Source organism: Scyliorhinus torazame, chromosome 4 (genome assembly GCF_047496885.1).
Source record: "Scyliorhinus torazame isolate Kashiwa2021f chromosome 4, sScyTor2.1, whole genome shotgun sequence".
NCBI lineage: Eukaryota > Metazoa > Chordata > Chondrichthyes > Carcharhiniformes > Scyliorhinidae > Scyliorhinus > Scyliorhinus torazame.
The window spans coordinates 312443300-312464268 of record NC_092710.1 but is presented as its reverse complement, the minus strand read 5'-3'; the positions used below and the strand labels follow the sequence as shown (position 1 = coordinate 312464268).

At 48.0% G+C, this 20969-nt stretch overlaps 1 protein-coding gene across 1 annotated transcript in view; it reads right to left on the bottom strand.

Annotated features, from left to right (window-relative positions):
* acoxl (acyl-CoA oxidase-like) overlaps positions 1–20969 on the bottom strand; it is a 667710-nt gene that overhangs the window by 153102 nt on the left and 493639 nt on the right. Inside the window, exon 13 of the mRNA XM_072500077.1 lies at positions 16392–16481. Within this exon, the coding sequence (XP_072356178.1) occupies positions 16392–16481 (90 nt within the window). The remainder of the gene's footprint in view (positions 1–16391; positions 16482–20969) is intronic.

Here is a 20969-nt window from a genome sequence, read left to right as displayed (position 1 = left end):
AGTGTGGTCAATCCACCTACCCGGCACATCTTTTTGGGTTGTGGGGGTGAGACCCATGCACGCACATGGAGAACGTGCAAACTCCACTCAGACAGTGACCCGGGGCCGGGATCGAAACCGGGTCCTCAGCACCATGAGGCAGCAGTGCTAACCACTGTGCCACTGTGCCGCCCTAAAACAACACATAACATAATGAAATTTTGATATACGTACAAGTTACCTTCAAGCATGTGTTTCCCTGAAGCCAGATGATAATAAAAGAAAACTTCAGTTATTTTTAATTTTTATAAATTTAGAGTACCCAATTCATTTTTTCCAATTAAGGGGCAAAATTTAGCGTGTTCAATCCACCTACCTTGCACATTTTTGGGTTGTGGGGGCGAAACCCATGCAAACACGGGGAGAATGTGCAAACTCCACACGGACAGTGACCCAGAGCCGGGATCGAACCTGGGACCTCGGCGCCGTGAGTCTGCAGTGCTACCACTGCGCCACCGTGCTGCCCGAAAACTTCAGTTATGAGAGCTCATTGCAATGTGGGCAGCAAGGTAGCTCGCACTGTTGCTTCACAGCGGCAGGATCCCAGGTTCGATTCCCGGCTTGGGTCACTGTCTGTGTGGAATCTGCACGTTCTCCCCGTGTCTGTGTTGGTTTCCTCCGGGTGCTCCGGTTTCCTCCCACAGGTCCCGAAAGACGTGCTGTTAGGTAATTTGGACATTCTGAATTCTCCCTTAGTGTACCCGAACAGGCGTTGGAGTGTGGCGATTAGGGGATTTTCTCAGTAGCTTCATTGCAGCATTAATGTGAGCCTACTTGGGACAATAATAAAGATTATTATTATTAATGCCACAGGGCTAGTAATCCAGGGGCCCAGTCCAACGCTCTGAGGATAAGGGTTCAAATACCACTACAGGAGCTGATGGAAGTAAATTCAATCAGTTCATAAACTAAAATAAATCTGGATTTGCAAGATCGTCTCAATAATGGTGACCATGAAACTAGCATATTGATTGTGGTAAAAGTAAACATCTGACACCCAAATGCCCTTTAGGGAAGGAAATCTGCCTTCCTTCACTGATCTGGCCTAAACGTGACCCCCAGAATCACAGCAATGTGGTTGACTCTTAACTGCCCTCTGCAATAGCCTAGCAAGCCACTCATAGAATTTTTTTTTACAGTGCAGCAGGAGGCCATTCGGCCCATCGAGCCTGCACCAGCTCTTTGAAAGAGCACCCTACCCAAGCCCACACCTCCACCCTATCCCCATAACCCAGTAACCCCACCCAACACTATGGGCAATTTTAGACATTAAGGGCAATTTAGCATGGCCAATCCACCTAACCTGCACATCTTTGGACTGTGGGAGGAAACCGGAGCACCCGGAGGAAACCCACGCACATACGGGGAGAACGTGCAGACTCCGCACAGACAGTGACCCAAGCCGGGAATCGAACCTGGGACCCTGGAGCTGTGAAGCAATTGTGCTAACCACCATGCTACCGTGCTGCCCCTCAGTTACTCAGTTATACAAAACTGTTACAGCGAAGTGGATAAAGAATCAAAGCAGATAGACCACTCACCATCGACTATCAGGTGTCAGAAACCACAACATACCCAGCCCTGTCAACCCTGTAAAGTCCTTTTACTAACATCTGAGAGACTTGTACCAAAACTGGAAAAGCTGTCCCACTGACATAGTCATACTCACAGAATCATACTTTACAGATAATATACCAGACATCACCATCACCAACCCTGGGTATGATCTCTAAGTTGCACTAGCATAACAGACCCACTAAAATTGGTGGCTACAGTCAGGAGCATGTTGCCCTGGGATTCCTCAACATGGACTCCAGATCCCATGAGGAATCATTGCACCGAGTCAAAAATGGGCAAGGAAACATCCGATTGCTCATAACCTACCATAATCGTTCAGCTGACGAACCAGTGCTCCTCCATGTTGAACACCAAATGACAGGAGGATTGAGATGTGGCAAGAGTACAGAATGTACTCAAGGTGGAGAAATTCAATATCCATGACTAAGACTTGCTCAGTAGCACCACTCTTGACTGAGATGGCCAGATCCAGAAGGATATATCTTCCAGACTGGACAGGACTGGTGTTGAGGAAACCAACAAAAGGAAAAAGCCTACTATGCCACATCCTTAACAATCGACCTGTCGTAGATGCATCTGTCTACGATAGTATTGGTAGGAGTGATAACCACGTAGTCCTTGTGGAGACAAAGTCCGGCTTCACAAAGTTCGGCCCTCTAAGCCCGTGCCGACCATGCTGCCCGACTAAACTACAATCTTCTACACTTCCTGGGTCCGTATCCCTCTATTCCCATCCTATTCATGTATTTGTCAAGATGCCCCTTAAATGTCACTATCGTCCCAGCTTCCACTACCTCCTCCGGTAGCGAGTTCCAGGCACCCACTACCCTCTGTGTAAAAAACTCGCCTCGTACATCTACTGTAAACCTTGCCCCTCTCACCTTAAACCTATGCCCCCTAGTAATTGACCCCTCTACCCTGGGGAAAAGCCTCTGACTATCCACTCTGTCTATGCCCCTCATAATTTTGTAGACCTCTATCAGGTCGCCCCTCAACCTCCTTCATTCCAGTGAGAACAAACCGAGTTTATTCAACCGCTCCTCATAGCTAATGCCCTCCATACCAGGCAACATTCTGGTAAATCTCTTCTGCACCCTCTCTAAAGCCTCCACATCCTTCTGGTAGTGTGGCGACCAGAATTGAACACTATACTCCAAGTGTGGCCTAACTAAGGTTCTATACAGCTGCAACATGACTTGCCAATTCTTATACTCAATGCCCCGGCCAATGAAGGCAAGCATGCCGTATGCCTTCTTGACTACCTTCTCCACCTGTGTTGCCCCTTTCAATGACCTGTGGACCTGTACTCCTAGATCTCTTTGACTTTCAATACTCTTGAGGGTTCTACCATTCACTGTATATTCCCTACCTGCATTAGACCTTCCAAAATGCATTACCTCACATTTGTCCGGATTAAACTCCATCTGCCATCTCTCCGCCCAAGTCTCCAAACAATCTAAATCCTGCTGTATCCTCTGACAGTCCTCATCGCTATCCGCAATTCCACCAACCTTTGTGTCGTCTGCAAACTTACTAATCAGACCAGTTACATTTTCCTCCAAATCATTTATATATACTACAAAGAGCAAAGGTCCCAGCACTGATCCCTGTGGAACACCACTGGTCACAGCCCTCCAATTAGAAAAGCATCCTTCCATTGCTACTCTCTGCCTTCTATGACCTAGCCAGTTCTGTATCCACCTTGCCACCTCACCCCTGATCCCGTGTGACTTCACCTTTTGTACTAGTCTACCATGAGGGACCTTGTCAAAGGCCTTACTGAAGTCCATATAGACAACATCCACTGCCCTACCTGCATCAATCATCTTAGTGACCTCCTCGAAAAACTCTATCAAGTTAGTGAGACACGACCTCCCCTTCACAAAACCATGCTGCCTCTCACTAATACGTCCATTTGCTTCCAAATGGGAGTAGATCCTGTCTCTAAGAATTCTCTCCAGTAATTTCCCTACCACTGAAGTAAGGCTCACCGGCCTGTAGTTCCCTGGATTATCCTTGCTACCCTTCTTAAACAGAGGAACAACATTGGCTATTCTCCAGTCCTCCGGGACATCCCCTGAAGACAGTGAGGATCCAAAGATTTCTGTCAAGGCCTCAGCAATTTCCTCTCCAGCCTCCTTCAGTATTCTGGGGTAGATCCCATCAGGCCCTGGGGACTTATCTACCTTAATATTTTTTAAGACACCCAACACCTCGTCTTTTAAGATTGTGGTGAGGAGAAATTACTTCAGTTAAAGGGCTATGAATGTTTTGACATTCTCTACCATGGAGGATTGTGAATGCTCCATCATTGAATATATTTAAGGTTGGGATAGACAGATTTTTGGCCTCTCAGGAAATTGAGGGCTAGAGGGAGAGGTTCAGAAAGTGGAGGCGGAGCCCAAGGTCAGCCATGATCACATTAAATGGTGAGGTAGGCCTAATGGAACATATGGACCACTCCTGCTCCTATTTCTTCTGTTCTTTTTTTAAATATAAATTTAGATTACCCAATTATTTTTTCCAATTAAGGGGCAATTTAGCATGGCCAATCCACCTACACTGCACATCTTTGGGTTGTGGGGGCGAAACGCATGCAGACACGGGGAGAATGTGCAAACTCCACACGGCCAGTAACCCAGAGCCAGGATCGAACCTGGGACCTCAGCGCCGTGAGGCAGCTGTGCTAACCACTAGGCCACCGTGCTGCCCTCTATTTCTTCTGTTCTTGTGGGGTTGACCAGAAACTGAAGTGAACTGAACCAGCCATATGAATACCGTGGCTACAAGAGCAGGTCAGAGGCTGGGAATTCTTTGATGGATAACTCACCTCCTGACTCCCCAAAGCAAGTCCACCTTCTGCAAGGTACAAGTCAGGAGTGTGATGGAATACTCTCCTTTTAACTGGATGAGTACGATTCCAACAACACCATTCAAGAAGCTCGACACAACCCAGCACAAAGCCGCCCACTTTATCAGCACCCCATCCCCAACCTTAAACGTTTACTTCCTCCATCACCAGCACACGGTACCATCGAGAAGAGGCAAAGCAGAAACTCAATAAGGTTCCTTCAACAACAGCTTCCAAACCTGTGACCTCTGCCACCTGAAAGGCCAAGGCGAGCAGACATATCGGAGTACCACCGCCACCTACAAATTCCCATCCCAAGCCACACACCACTCTTACTTGGGACATTTGGTTGTCTTTTCACTGTGTCTAGATCTAAACGCTGGAACTACCATTCTAAAAGCGCTGTGGCTGTACTCACACCAGATGGACTGCAGCCTTTCAAGGAGGCGGTTCCCCACCATCGTCTCAAGGGCAATCAAGGGATGGGCAACAAATGCTGCCCATAATCCCACATCCTGTGAAAGAATAAATAAAATGTTGCATACTGTTATCACATTATCAGACAGCAAGTCACCCTGCAAACAATGCAAGAATGCAAGTGCATGAGTTTCCTTTGAACAATAAAAGATTGCCTGTTATAACAACAAAAGGCTTAATGACATGTTGGCAGCAGTCAAACAGCAGTCGTCCTGCACACTTTCTAAGTAAATTAAGTAAAGTTGCCATAGTCCCAGATGACCATAGGCTGATTTCCCCCTGGGGAGAGCTGACTGGTGGTGGTTTAACCTGAGGATCACCACATCTCAGGCGAGGGGCAAGGTTGAGAAGGCAGGACCTTCATGAATAACCTCAGCCGGTATGGGAATTGAATCCATGCTGTTGGCCTTGCTCGGCATCACGAACCAGCTGCCCAGCCCACTGAGCTAAACCTGCCCCCACTTTCTAAGTTCCTGTACACAATTGCACCTTAGCAACAAATTGCCCAAAAGGTGTTTCTGATTCACAGAGGCCATTAAAAGGTCATGTCAAGGACAGAACCAGTGAGGGATTCAAAAGTATTAGATTGATGGGGAGCAAGGGGAGAAGTATTAAGATGCTTTGCCGAACCTTTGACCAAGAGAATAAACAGGTTATGCAGGGCTGGATTCTCTGGCCTCCCTGCGGCGTGTCCCTCGGCATCAGGAGGCGGGATCTTCTGGTCCTGCCGTTATCAGTGGGATTTCCCATTGATTCCACCCATGCCTCCAGGAAACCCACAGCAGGGATGCACCGTAATGTCTTTGAAGGGCAGATTGGTACATTCTCTGTGACAGCAACAAGTTTTACAGCTAAAGAATCTTTTCTGAGCCATAAGACTGTGGGTTCAAATCCAACTCTAGCGGCGATATTACAGGTCTAGATTGGTGCTCCAGTGCAGTACTGAATGAGTGCTGCACTATTGGAGGTGCTGTCTTTTAGATGCAGGGTATATTAGGCTTGGTACTGTAAAATGTAACAGGATTAATTAAGGACCTCAAAGCAAAGACGCCGCTCGGTAGCAACAAGCACAATGTGAATATGAATCTAGTTTGCAAGGGAGGAGGGTGGATCTAAGACTAGTTTTTTAAACCAATTTTAAAATAAATTTAGAGTACCCAATTCATTTTTTCCAATTAAGGGGCAATTTAGCGTGGCCAATCCACCTACCCTGCACATCTTTGGGTTGTGGGGGCAAAACCCAAAGACACGGGGAGAATGTGCAAAGTCCACACGGAAAGTGACCCAGAGCTGGGATTGAACCTGGGATCTTGGCACTGTGAGGCAGCAGTGCTAACCACTATGCCACAGTTCTGCCTTTTTAAACTAAAATAAGGGCAACTATGTGGGCATGAAAGCTGAGCTAGCTAGGCTAGGGGATTGATCAATAGGGAAGCAGCGGCAGACATTTAAGGAGCTATTTCAGAATACTCAGAAGAAGTATATTCCTCTATAAAGAAATCTAAAAGGAGGACCCACCGTCCGTGATTAACTAAAGAAGTTAAGGGGCAGCACGGTGGCATAGTGGTTAGCACTGCTGCCTATGGTTCGATCCTTACTCTGGGTCATTGTCTGTGTGGAGTTTGATCATTCTCCCCGTGTTTGCGTGGGTTTCACCCCCACAACTCAAAGATGTGCAGGTTAGGTGGATTGGCCACGCTAAATTGCCCCATAATTGAGAAAAAAATAATTGGGTACTCTAAATTTATTTTTTAAAAACTAAAGAAGTTAGGGTGAAGTACCAAACTGAAGGAAAAAGCATAGAACTGCACGAAGATGAGTGACAAGTCAGATGATTGGTCAGAATATAAAGAATGGCAGAGAATGATTAAAAGGTGAATCACTAGAAGATAATAAGGAAATGGCGGATGAAATGAACAAATATTTTTCTTCTGACTTCACTATAGAGGATACAAGAAGCATCCCTGTATTAGCTGTAAATTGGGAGGTCGAAAGGGGAGGGCAACTTGGTGAAACTAGAATCACGACAGAAACAATACTGAGAAAATTGATGGAGCTGCGGGGGTGACATGTCTCCGGACCCTGATGGACTTCAACTTAGGGTCTTATAGAGATGGAGGTGGCTAATGAGGTAGTAGATGAGGTGAGCCGAGGTGAGAGTGACTGCTCTTGACATCGAGGCAGCATTTGATCGAGTACGGCAGTCATTTTCAAACTCAGGGTCCTGGGTGATAGGAGTGATCGGTCGCGGCGTTTCCGATCGCGGGAGCAAGTGCCCAACCGGCGCAACCGGCTTTCAAGAATGCCGGCTGTCCCACGCCTGCGTGCCCCCTCAGCCGAATGCAGCAGTGCACAGGCTCAGAGTCCAGCCGGCAGACCATCCCGTCAGTACATCAGCGCGCTGTTCCAGGAGCAGCATTTTTAAAAAATCTATTCGTCTTCCCGCCAGATGCGGCAGCAGAGAGCAGGTCACGTGCCCGGTACACTGAAGTCACATACTCTAGGCGTGAAATTGCTGAGGAGAGTTTCCTCCATTTTGTAGCTGCCAGCAAGCAAGCAATAGGACTGTGTGAAGAACTGAAGAGGGATCTTTTTGGACTAAGGAAGAGAGGGCCAGAGACACAAACAGACCAGGATCTCACAACCAAATTCACAGGAGAGTCCATGGCAGGACAAAGCAGTGCTGGTGTGAGCTCCAGGACCTCTGATGAACAACCCATAGAGAAATGTTACATTGAGTGACAAGGCAAGTGAGATTGTGAGGACCAAGCAGGCTCACTTGTCGCATTAAAGCTAAGCGAAAACGGTGGGTCCATGTGCAAATGTAGCAAACCTGGACAATATAGTGTTCTTCTATGTTTCTTACGTGTATCACACCTATTGCTTATCTGTTCTATAAGTTTGGTGAATTCTTCATCCCTTATACATGCTTCCCTGAGCAAAATATTTAGTGTTTGAGAAGACGGATTGTCAAATTGCTGATGCAACTTTAACACAATCAACTTTCTGTTTTCTATGCTCCTGTTCTCTGATGCTAACAGTACTTCCTTAATTTCTTTACAAGAAAAATTAAGATTAATTAATGGGATTCAATAGTTTCCAGACTGTGTAAATTGTAAGTCAACAGTTTTTCCAAATATGTTGGTCTGGTCTGTTTCCATGTCAAGTTTCATATGTGTTTTCTTCATCGATGGCCGTGCTCAATAATAAAGATATTTTACTGGACATGACATCCATGATAATAAAATGATTCCTTCCAGTGATTTTACAAAGAATCACTACCCCAAATCTGAAACTCGTGGAATTTCCAAATTCCTTTTTTTTCTTTTTAAAAATAAATTTAGAGTACCAATTATTTTTTTTCAATTAAGGGGCAATTTAGAATGGCCAATCCACCTACCCTGCACACCTTTGGGTTGTGGAGTGAAACCCACACAGACACGGGGAGAATGTGCAAACTCCACATGGACAGGGGGCCGGGGACAGGATCTAACCTAGGTCCTCAGTGCCGTGAGGCAGCAGTGCTAACCGCTGCACCACTGTGCCGCCCCTAACTTCCGAATTCCTTAACCTTGTTCCGATCTTTGTCACTTAAAGAGTCCAGGTAACATTTCAACAAGTCTATTCCACACTCTGTAGATGTATATGCACTGTCTAAAACTAAACAACCAAAGGACTCTGTGACCCGCACCTTTCTCACCGGACTGAAACTTCCCGTCACTAAGACAAAGCCTCCTCTTTGGTTAATATCTTCCTCTTCTTCTTCAGGTACTTCTGCCTCGTGTTTGGTTTCAAACATCCTATTATATCGCTCAGCTCAGTTTATTGCATCGTGGAATTTTGAATCACACCGAAAACACCGATTGACCAGACCCTGAGTTGAAATTTCCCAATTCATTCCTCCTGCAATAATTGTGAAAGGTGTTTCTCACCTTGTTATTTTTAGTTATAAATCTTCTTTCATATTGATGCTTGTGGCCTGTTTCTAGACCACTTCGCCATCCTGCTAACATCGTGTCTTTCATCGTGCGTCTTATCACTGATCGCCTCATTTGTGTCATGAAGGCTGCCGGGAATCTTTGCCCAGGAACATTTTAGAGCCTCTGACATTTGGTCCAGCAGGGTGTGTCTTTCCCCAAATCAAACTCCCGTCAAAACCAGAAGCCGATCCATAGACCAATAATTTTAACGCCAGATGGAAGTTTTGCAGCCTTGTATCGATTCAACTAAATAGGAACAAAGTCCCATAACGAGCGCGTTTGGCTGCGTGTTTCCCGATGCTCACAGCGCCGAGAAACACGTGGCTATTCAACGCAACTCGAGTTGTATAAGGGGTCACAGCGGGGAACACGTGGCCGAGCCAAGCATAGCCCAGTCTTATATACTAGAGAGATTAGGACGCCCCCGACCCACACCCCGCCCAGCCTGAGCGCACAGCCCGCTCCCCCTCGCACCTCCCCCAACACCCACACAGGGTAAACACGGAGAGAATGCGCAAACTCCACACGGACAGTGACCCAGGGCCGGTATCGAACCTGGGACCTCATCGCCGTGAGGCTGCAGTGCTAACTACTGCGTCACCATGCTGCCCATCTGCTACCATTGTTAAGCTCCACAGTAACTATACAATAAGAACTATGAAACAAGTCTTGACTTCTTCAACTCCAAATTTATTATGTTCAGTATCACGTCTTCATCAACAACAGTGCCACCTGTATCCCCTTTATATATTGGTGCAGTCTATTAAACAATAAGTGCAATCTATTCAACAATTAAAACCCCAGTTTTAACTTAAATAGAACAAAGAACGAAGAAAAATACAGCACAGGAACAGGCCCTTCGGCCCTCCAAGCCCGTGCCGACCATGCTGCCCGTCTAAACTAAAATCTTCTACACTTCCATGGTCCGTATCCCTCTATTCCCATCCTATTCATGTATTTGTCAAGATGCCCCTTAAACATCACTATCGTCCCTGCTTGCAGCACCTCCTCCGGTAGCGAGTTCCAGGCACCCGCTACCCTCTGTGTAAAAAACTTGCCTCGTACATCTCCTCTAAACCATGCCCCTCGCACCTTAAACCTATGCCCCCCAGTAATTGACCCCCCTACCCTGGGAAAAAGTCTCTGACTATCCACCCGGTCTATGCCCCTCATAATTTTGTAGACCTCGATCAGGTCACCCCTCAACCTCCGTCGTTCCAGTGAGAACAAACAGAGTTTATTCAACCTCTCCTCATAGCTAATGCCCTCCATACCAGGCAATGCCCTGGTAAATCTCTTCTGCACCCTCTCTGAAGCCTCCACATCCTTCTGGTAGTGTGACGACCAGAATTGAACACTATACTCCAAGTGTGGCCTAACTAAGGTTCTATACAGCTGCAACATGACTTGCCAATTCTTATACTCAATGCCCCGGCCAATGAAGGCAAGCATGCCGTATGCCTTCTTGACCACCTTCTCCACCCGTGTTGCCCCTTTCAGTGACCTGTGGACCTGTACACCTAGATCTCTCTGGCTGTCAATACTCTTGAGGGTTCTACCATTCACTGTATATTCCCTACCTGCATTAGACCTTCCAAAATGCATTACCTCACATTTGTCCAGATTAAACTCCATCTGCCACCTTTCCGCCCAAGTCTCCAACCCTGCTGTATCCTCTGACAGTCCTCATCGCTATCAGCAATTTCACCAAACTTTGTGTCGTCCGCAAACTTACTAATCAGTGCAGTTACATTTTCCTCCAAATCATTTATATATACTACGAACAGCAAAGGTCCCAGCACTGATCCCTGCGGAACACCACTAGTCACAGCCCTCCAAACAGAAAAGGGCAGCACGGTAGCATGGTGGTTAGCACAATTGCTTCACAGCTCCCGGGTCCCAGGTTCGATTCCCGGCTTGGGTCACTGTCTGTGCAGAGTCTGCACGTTCTCCACGTGTGTGCGTGGGTTTCCTCCGGGTGCTCCGGTTTCCTCCCACAGTCCAAAGATGTGCAGGTTAGGTGGACTGGCCATGCTAAATTGCCCTTAGTGTCCAAAATTGCCCTTAGTGTTGGGTGGGGTGACTGGGTTATGGGGATAGGGTGGAGGTGTGGACCCTGGGTAGGGTGCTCTTTCAAAGAGCCGGTGCAGACTCGATGGGCCGAAAGGCCTCCTTCTTCACTGTAAATTCTATGAAAAGCACCCTTCCATTGCTACTCTCTGCCTTCTATGACCTAGCCAATTCTGTATCCACCTTGCCAGCTCAACTCTGATCCCATGTGACTTCGCCTTTTGTACCAGTCTGCCATGAGGGACATTGTCAAAGGCCTTACTGAAGTCCATATAAACAACATCCACTGCCCTACCTGCATCAATCATTTTTGTGATCTCCTCGAAAAACTCTATCGTGTCAGTGAGACACGACCTCCCCTTCACAATCCGTGCTGCCTCTCGCTAATATGCCCACTTGCTTCCAAATGGGAGTAGATCCTGTGAACAACCTTAAATTGTATCAGGCTGAGCCTGGCACATGTTGCAGACGTGTTGACTCTACTCAACGCGTCTGCCCATAGACCATCCTCTATCTCACCTCCCAGCTCCTCCTCCCACTTGCATTTCAGCTCCTCGGTCTGCGTCTCCTCCACCCCGATATGCTCCCTGAAAATGTCCGAGACGCTCCCTTCTCCTACCCACCCTCTGGAAACTACCCTGTCCTGAATCCCCCTCAGCAGTAGGAGTGGGAAGGTTGACACCTGTTTATGAAGGAAATCCCGCACCTGCAGATACCTGAATTTGTTTTCCCTCGCCAGCTCAAACTTTTCCTCCAAAGCCCTGATACTCGGAAAGCTCCCCTCTATGAACATATCCCCCATCCTCTCAATTCCCACTCTCCACCATAACCGGAACAGCACCCCCCCCCCCCTGTCCATACTCTCCGGGACAAATCGGTGATTATCACAGATTGGGGCCCAGATCGATGCTCCCACTGCTCCCACATGCCGCCTCCACTGGCCCCAAACTCTCAGGGCCGCCACCACCACTGGACTGGTGGAGGAGTATCGTGCCGGTGGGAAAGGCAGAGGCGCAGTTACCAACGCCCCCAAACTGGTGCCCTTACATGAAGCCGCCTCCATACGCACCCATGCCGACCCCTCCCCCACCACCCACTTCCTGATCATGGCTATATTAGCCACCCAGTAATAGTGACTAAAATTTGGCAGCGCTAGCCCACCCTCTAGCCGACTCCGCTCAAGCATTACCTTCCTTACCTGCGGGGTCGTGCCCGCCCAGATGAAGCCCGTGATCATTCTGTTGACCTGCTTAAAAATGGACCGCGGAATAAAGATGGAGAGACACTGAAATACAAATAGGAATCTCGGGAGGACCGTCATCTTCACCGTTTGCACCCTCCCAGCCGGAGACAACAGAAGCGTGTCCCATCTCCGAAAATCGTCCTTCATTTGGTCCACCAGCCGGGCCAGATTCAATATATGCAGCCGGTCCCATTCCCACGCCACTTGGATGCCGATGTACCTAAAGCTTCCCTTTACTAACCTAAATGGCAGCTCTCCCAGTCGCCTCTCCTGTCCCCTCGCCTGGACCACAAACATTTTACTCTTTCCCAGATTAAGCTTATACCCCGAAAACCGGCGAAATTCCCGGAGAGTACTCATGATTTCTTCCATCCCCTTTATTGGGTCCGAAACGTACAGAAGCAGGTCATCCGCATAGAGCGAAACCCTATGCTCCAAATAGTCCCATTCTGACCGATTAAAAGCCTTTTCTGCATCCATTGTGATCACAACCTCCACCTCCCTACCTTTCGGGGGCATCATGGTCACATTTAACAGCCTTCTTATATTGGCCACCAACTGCCTGCCCTTAATAAACCCAGTCTAGTCTTCCCCAATAATGTCCGGAACACAATCCTCGATCCTGGAGAACAAGATTTTGGCAAGCAACCTGGCATCTACATTCAACAGGGAGTTCGGCCTACAGGATCCACACAGCTCCGGGTTCTTGTCCCGCTTAAGAATCAGTGAAATCATTGCCTGTGACATCGTTGGGGGCAACACCCCTCTTTCCCTTGCCTCATTGAACATCCTCAACAACACCGGCCCCAATATCCCCGAGAACGTTTTATAAAACTCCACTGGGTACCCGTCCGGACCCGGGGCCTTACCCGCCTGCATGGCCTTCAAGCCCTCCACTATCTCTTCCAGCCCGATTGGGGCCCCAGCCTTTCTACTCGTTCCCCGTCCACCTTTGGTAAATTCAGCCCCTCCAAGAAGTGCCTCATCCCCTCCGGCCCCATAGGGGGTTCCAACGGTCCTGTTGTAGAAATCCCTAAACGCCTTATTCCCATCGCCAGGTTCCCATCTCTGTCCTTTATTTTCCCTATCTTCCTGGCTGCCTCCCTCTTCCTAAGCTGCTGTGCAAGCATTCCCCCCTTGCCTTTCTCAGCTGCTCCACCACCCTCCCTGTGGTCAGCAAGCTAAACTCCGCCTGTAACTTCCGCCGTTCCCTTAAAAGCCCTGCCTCTGGGTCTCTGCATACCTCCTATCAATCTGTAATATCTGCTTTACCAGTCGGTCTGTCTCTGCCCTGTCCACCTTCTCCCTATGGGCCCGTAACGAGATCAGCTCCCCCCTGACCACCGCCTTCAGTGCTTCCCACACCACCGCTGCTGAAATTTCCTCCATGTCATTGACCTGCAGGTAGCTCTGAATACATTTCCTCAGCCGCTTGCACACCCCTTCATCCGCCAGAAGTCCCACATCCAACCTCCAGTGCGGGCGCTGGTTACTGTCTTTACTAACCTGCAGGTCAACCCAGTGCGGAGCATGGTCTGAGATTGTAATCGCCGAGTACCCCGTGTCCACCACCCCAGCCAGCAAGGCCCTGCTCAAAATAAAGAAATCAATCCGGGAATACCCTTTATGCCCGTGTGAGTAGAAGGAGAACTCCTTCACCCTCGGCTGCCCAAATCTCCATGGATCCACCCCACCCCCTCTTAGTTCCTTTGCCATTGCTGGCACCCTGCCCGTCTTTGAGCATAACCGGTCCAAGCCAGGGTCCATAACTGCGTTGAAGTCCCCTCCCATGACCAACCTGTGCGAGTCCAGGTCCGCTATCTTCCCCAGCATCCTCTTTATAAACTCCACATCATCCCAATTTGGCGCATACACATTTACTAATACCACCTGCACAACCCTCTAGCTTCCCACTGACTGACCATAATGTACCGACCTCCCACATCCAAGACTATTCTACCCGCCTCAAACACCACCTGCTTATTGATCAGGATCGCGACCCCCTAGTCTTTGAATCTAGTCCCAAGTGAAAGACCTGACTCACCCAGCCTTTCCTCAGTCTAACCTGGTCCGTAACTCTAAGGTGCGTCTCCTGCAACATTACCGCGTCCGCCTTAAATCCCCTAAGATGAGCGAACACATGTGCCCTTTTGACCGGCCCATTTAACCCTCGAACATTCCAGGTGACCAGCCTAGTTGGGAGGCTCATTGCCCCCCCCCCATCCGCCGATCAGCCATCCCCTTTTTTAGGCCCGCCTCCAGCCCATGCTCGGCGCTTTCACCGCCCCCCCCCCCCCCCCCCCCAGGCAGCCTCCGCCCCCAACCTCCTCTCTGTCCCTCAGCCCAAGTTCCTCCCTCGTCAGCAGAACATTCCCCCCCTCCCGCCCTAGTAACAACACCCTGTAACCCAACACCTTTACTAAACCAAACATACACACTCCCCCCACTGCACTTCCGAGACCTAGCTCGCCCAGCTAGTTTGGTGGCCCCCATTCCTGGTGCCAGATAGTCTCCCACCTATTGTTCCCTCCCCACCTTCCCCCCGCTAATATAAACAAACTCCAACATCAAACAATCCCCACATAATCGCCCTACAGAAAAATACCAAGATCAAAACAAGCACACCTCCATCCCCCAACAGTGCAAATGAAAACCTTAACTCACTCAGCTCTACCACTGGTTCCAAATCAATGCAAACGGCATCACAAACATCTTCCATGAAGCACAAAACAAGAAACTTTTTACAAAAACTGAGAAACAAAAAGAAAAAACAAAAACATGAACGTTGCAGCCATGTTCAACAGTTCTCAATCCATCACCATCCTTTTCTTTTTCACAAAGTCCAACGCGTCCTCAGGTGACTCGAAGCAGAAGTGCTGATCCTCATGCGTGGCTGGGTATAACAGTCCAAACTTCACCTTTTTCTCAAAAAGGATCGACCTGATCTGATTGAAGCCTGCTCTCCTCCTGACCACCTCTACACTCAGGTCCTGGTAAACCCGCAGGATGCTTGAAAAATATCCATTGACCATTACCCTCTGCTCCCTATTATTTTCTATCCACATTGCTATTGTCCCTTTTATTCCATGAGCTTTAACTTTTCTCACAAGTCTATTGTGTGGCGCTGAGGACCCGGCTTCCTCAGGTCACTGTCCGTGTGGAGTTTGCACGTTCTCCCCATTCCTGCGTGGGTTTCACCCCCACAACCCAAAGATGTGCAGGTTAGGTGGATTGGCCATGCCAAATTGCCCCTTAATTGGAAATAATTGGGTACTCTAAATTTAAAAAAAGTCTACTGTGTGGCACTGTAGACAGCATTACCTTCATCGACTCTTTCTGTTACCTTCTCAAAAAACTCCAGCAAGTTAATTAAACACTATTTCCCCTTTGGCTCTTCCTAATCCCCCCACATTTTTCCATGTCACTGCTAATTCTATCCTGAATAATTGTGTCTAGAAGCTTGCCCACTACTGATATTAAACTGTAATTGCTGGGGTTATCCTTACAACATTTTTTGAACAAGGGCCTGACATTTGCCTTTCTCCAGTCTGGCACCTCCCCTGAGTCTAGAGAAAACTGGAAGATTCTGGCCAACGACCCTGCAATTTTCATCTCGCTTCCTTCAATATTCTTGGATGCATCTCGTCTGGCCCCGGTGCCTTATCAACTTTCAGTGCCAACACTCTATTGAACACTTCCTCCTTATCAAAGTATGGCAGTAATAAATTGTATCTAAATTTATAACCATTAAAGATGTTTCTCATATTCAAAAAGCAACTTTGAAACACCAACAATTGTTTACAGAAGAATAAGTTCTCTGTATGAGTGTGTCGAAGGAAAATGTGTTGACTTTAAAGCAGCCATTCTTACCACAACTGATTTGACTCTGCCCACAGTAGTTTATGCAAATCAGCCCATAATGGGGGCCAAAGGATGCTGTGACAGAATACAGCAGTTAGCTGAAGGAGTAGTTGGCGTGATCGAGAATCAAAAGGGCAACGTTGACTTGAGTATCAAAGTTTTGGCTGCTCAGAACACAAATGGGAAGCAAGGATGCTTGCAGAGACGTTACTTGTTTTCAGAAAGATGCAAATCACAAGGCAGACTGTGTGGGCAGCATAAAGTACACAGGGTCATGTTGCAATTATCTTACCTGCAGCATAACAACATTGTCACCCTCAAAGGTTACGAATACATCAGAGTCACATTTCAGGCCCGGGATACGGTTCTCCATCATATAACCCTGAAACAAGGCAAACAATCAATTTGATATTATATAATATAGAGTTTATATGGCATTGAGGTAATGCTACTTTTGATAAACAACCGAAACACACTGTAAACATTCGATAGCAAAATGCTGCATAATATTGTGAAACTAACTCAATCTCAAAAACATACTGATTGACATACCGCTTTGCTCGCACTCTTATCAAGTAAGTATACAGGTACAGGAAACCAAACAGTGTTTTGTTTTATAAGTTTTAATTGTCCACATTATTTGTGGGCCCACTGCAGTGCCAAGTTGGCAGGCAAGCAACCTGCCGCCCATGCCCATCACTCTTAACTCTCAATGCACTGCTGGATTAAATCACATTTGCCCAACTCTGTGGTTGATGATGAGGCTTATTTGTCAAGCAGCAAGCCTTTACTGCTTTAAAAGAATAACAAGCATTTATTTGGAGCCTTTCATGACATCAGGACATCTCAAAGCCCTTTCTGTAATGTCAATTTTGCAATGTAGGAAACAGAGCAGCCAATTTGCATACAGCTGGTTCTACAAATAGCAATATAGTAACGTCTAGATAATTTGTTCTTCTAATGTAGATTGAGGAATGAATGTTGGCCAGCACACCGGGCTAACTCCTTCAGGATATTGCAATGGGATCTTTTACAATTACCTTGGAGGACAGATGGGCCTCAGTTTAAACATCTCTTCCCAAGGACTGGCCCCTCCAATATTGCAGCACTCTCTCAAATGGCTGGAGTGACAATTGAACCTTCTGAGTTAGAAGGGAGAATGCCACAGCTGACATCTGTTGAAATAGGCCTTTAAGGGATCTCAGCATGACATCACGAGAAAGGAAGTGTGTCAAGTGATCCAGGTTTAGCTTCGCTTTTGCTTTCAGCGGAGCACTCACACACAGCTCTGAAGCTCTGATGTCTTCAAGCTTTATATCCATGTATACCAGTTCACATGTGCCTGGACTTAATAAATGAACCCACAGGTTTATCCAATCCCCTTTGTGTGATTAGTGTTTTTATATCATTAGAACATACTCGACAACCTCTAAATCAAACTCAGCCACATTCAGTCAACTTGGATTACACTCCTTGAGTTACTTTAATGTGGCAAAAGTTTGAAATGAGAACATTTATCAGAATTTGTTCAATAACTTTCAAAACCTATGGGTGCGATTCTCCACTCCCACGCCGGTTGGGAGAATCGCCTGGGCCGCCGAAATTTCCGGGGACGCCGGTCCGACGCCCTCCCGCGATTCTCCCGAGCGGCGGGAACGGGCCAGTCGAGTTTCGCGGGCCGCAGAATCGCCGGAGATACCCAAAATGGTGATTCTCCGGCACCCCCGCGATTCTGAGGCCCGGATGGGCCGAGCGGCCAGGCCAAGACGGCGGGTTCCCCCCAGCGCCGTCCACACCTGGTCGCTACAGTCGTGGGCGGTGCGTGAACGCTGGGGGGGGGCGGCCTGTGGGGGGGGCGAGGGGGGATCCTGCACCGGGCTTCACCTTGAATGTGGGGGGGCCCGCGATTGGTGCCCACCGATTGTCGGGCCGTCCTCTCTGAAGGAGGACCTCCTTCCTTCCACGGCCCCGCAAGATCCGTCCCCCATCTTCTTGCGGGGCGGATTTGGACAGGACGGCAACCACGCATGCGCGGATGACGTCCGTTATGCGGTGCCGGCCGCGTCATCTATTCAGCGCCGCTTTTACGCGGGCGACAAGGCCTGGCGCGGGTAGATGACGCGGCCCCGATACTGGCCCATTGTCAGGGCCTGAATATTTTCCCACATAGCCCCCCCCTTCTCGCTGCTTGTGCCTAACAGGTTCTCTAGTAGTGCGCTTTCTGGGGCCCCGGGGTACCCTACTGTCTCTTTGCGGAGGAAGTGTTTTATTTGGAGGTGTCTCAATTCCTGTCCTTTTGCTAGTTTCCACTTCCTCGTCAGTTCGTCCAGTGTCGCCAGTCTGCGCCCTACGTAGAAGTCCCCGACCCCCGAACAGTATTACGATGGCAGAAAGGACGTTTGATGAGGACTCGTCTACTGAGGTAGTATGGGCTGAGGTTAGAAACAGGAAAGGAGAGGTCACCCTGTTGGGGGTGTTCTATAGGCCTCCGAAAAGTTCCAGAGATGTAGAGGAAAGGATTGCAAAGATGATTCTGGATAGGAGCGAAAGCAACAGGGTAGTTGTTATGGGGGAATTTAAATTTCCAAATATTGACTGGAAACGCTATAGTTCGAGTACTTTAGATGGGTCCGTTTTTGTCCAATGTGTGCAGGAGGGTTTCCTGACACAGTATGTAGATAGGCCAACGAGAGGCGAGGCCATATTGGATTTGGTACTGGATAATGAACCAGGACAGGTGTTAGATTTAGAGGTAGGTGAGCACTTTGGTGATAGTGACCACAATTCGATTACGTTTACTTTAGTGATGGAAAGGGGTAGGTATATACCGCAGGGCAAGTTATATCTGGGGGAAAGGCAATTATGGTGCGATGAGGCAAGAGTTAGGATGCATTGGATGGAGAGGAAAACTCCAGGGGATGGGCACAATGGAAATGTGGAGCTTGTTCAAGGAACAGCTACTGCATGTCCTTGATAAGTATGTACCTGTCAGGCAGGGAGGAAGTGGTCGAGCGAGGGAACCGTAGGAGAGGTGCTAAATGAATATTTCTCATCAGTATTCACACAGGAAAAAGACAATGTTGTCGAGGAGAATACTGAGATTCAGGCTACTAGACTAGAAGGGCTTGAGATTCATAAGGAGGAAGTGTTAGTAATTCTGGAAAGTGTGAAAATAGATAAGTCCCCTGGGCCGGATGGAATTTATCCGAGGATTCTCTAGGAAGCTAGGGAGGAGATTGCTGAGCCTTTGGCATTGATCTTTAAGTCAGCTTTGTCTACAGGAATAGTGCCAGAAGACTGGAGGATAGCAAATGTTGTCCCCTTGTTCAAGAAGGGGAGTAGAGACAACCCCGGTAACTATAGACCAGTGCGCCTTACTTCTGTTGTGGGCAAGGTATTGGAAAGGTTTATAAGAGATAGGATGCATAATCATCTGGAAAGGAATAATTTGATTAGAGTAAAGGATAGGTCGTGCCTCACAAAATTTATTGCGTTCTTTGAGAAGGTGACCAAACAGGTGGATGAGGGTAAAGCAGTTGATGTGGTGCATATGGATTTCAGTAAAGTGTTTGATAAGGTTCCCCACAGTAGGCTACTACAGAAAATACGGAGGCATGGGATTCAGGGTGATTTAGCAGTTTGGATCAGAAATTGGCTAGCTGGAAGAAGACAAAGGGTGGTGGTTGATGGGAAATGTTCAGACTGGAGTCCAGTTACTAGTGGTGTACCACAAGGATCTGTTTTGGGGCCACTGTTGTTTGTCATTTTTATAAATGATCTGGAGGAGGGCGTAGAAGGATGGGTGAGTAAATTTGCAGATGACACTAAAGTTGGTGGAGTTGTGGACAGTGCGGAAGGATGTTACAAGTTACAGAGGGGCATAGATAAGCTGCAGCGCTGGGCTGAGAGGTGGCAAATGGAGTTTAATGCAGAAAAGTGTGAGGTGATTCATTTTGGAAGGAATAACAGGAAGACAGAGTACTGGGCTAATGGTAAGATTCTTGGTAGTGTGGATGAGCAGAGAGATCTCTGTGTCCATATACATAGATCCCTGAAAGTTGCCACCCAGGTTGAGAGGGTTGTTAAGAAGGCGTACGGTGTGTTAGCTTTTATTGGTAGAGGGGTTGAGTTTCGGAGCCATGAGGTCATGTTGCAGCTATACAACACTCTGGTGCGGCCGCATTTGGAGTATTGTGTGCAATTCTGGTCGCCGCATTGTAGGAAGGATGTGGAAGCATTGGAAAGGGTGCAGAGGAGATTTACCAGAATGTTACCTGGTATGGAGGGATGATCTTATGAGGAAAGGCTGAGGGACTTGAGGCTGTTTTCGTTAGAGAGAAGAAGGTTAAGAGGTGACTTAATTGAGGCATAGAAGATGATCAGAGGATTAGATAGGGTGGACAGTGAGAGCCCTTTTCCCCGGATGGTGATGTCTAGCACGAGGGGACATAGCTTTAAATTGAGGGGAGATAGATATAGGACAGATGTTAGAGGTAGGTTCTTTACTCAGAGAGTAGTAAGGGCGTGGAATGCCCTGCCTGCAACAGTAGTGGACTCGCGAACACTAAGGGCATTCAAATGGTCATTGGATAGACATATGGACGATAAGGGAATATTGTAGATGGGCTTTAGAGTGGTTTCACAGGTCGGCGCAACATCGAGGGCCGAAGGGCCTGTACTGCGCTGTAATGTTCTATGTTCTATGACTGTTCGGGTACACTGAGGGAGAATTCAGAATGTCCAAATTACCTAACAGCACGTCCTTTGGGACTTGTGGGAGGAAACCGGAGCACCCGGAGGAAACTCACGCAGACACGGGAGAACGGGCAGACTCCGCACAGACAGTGACCCAGCAGGGAATCGAACCTGG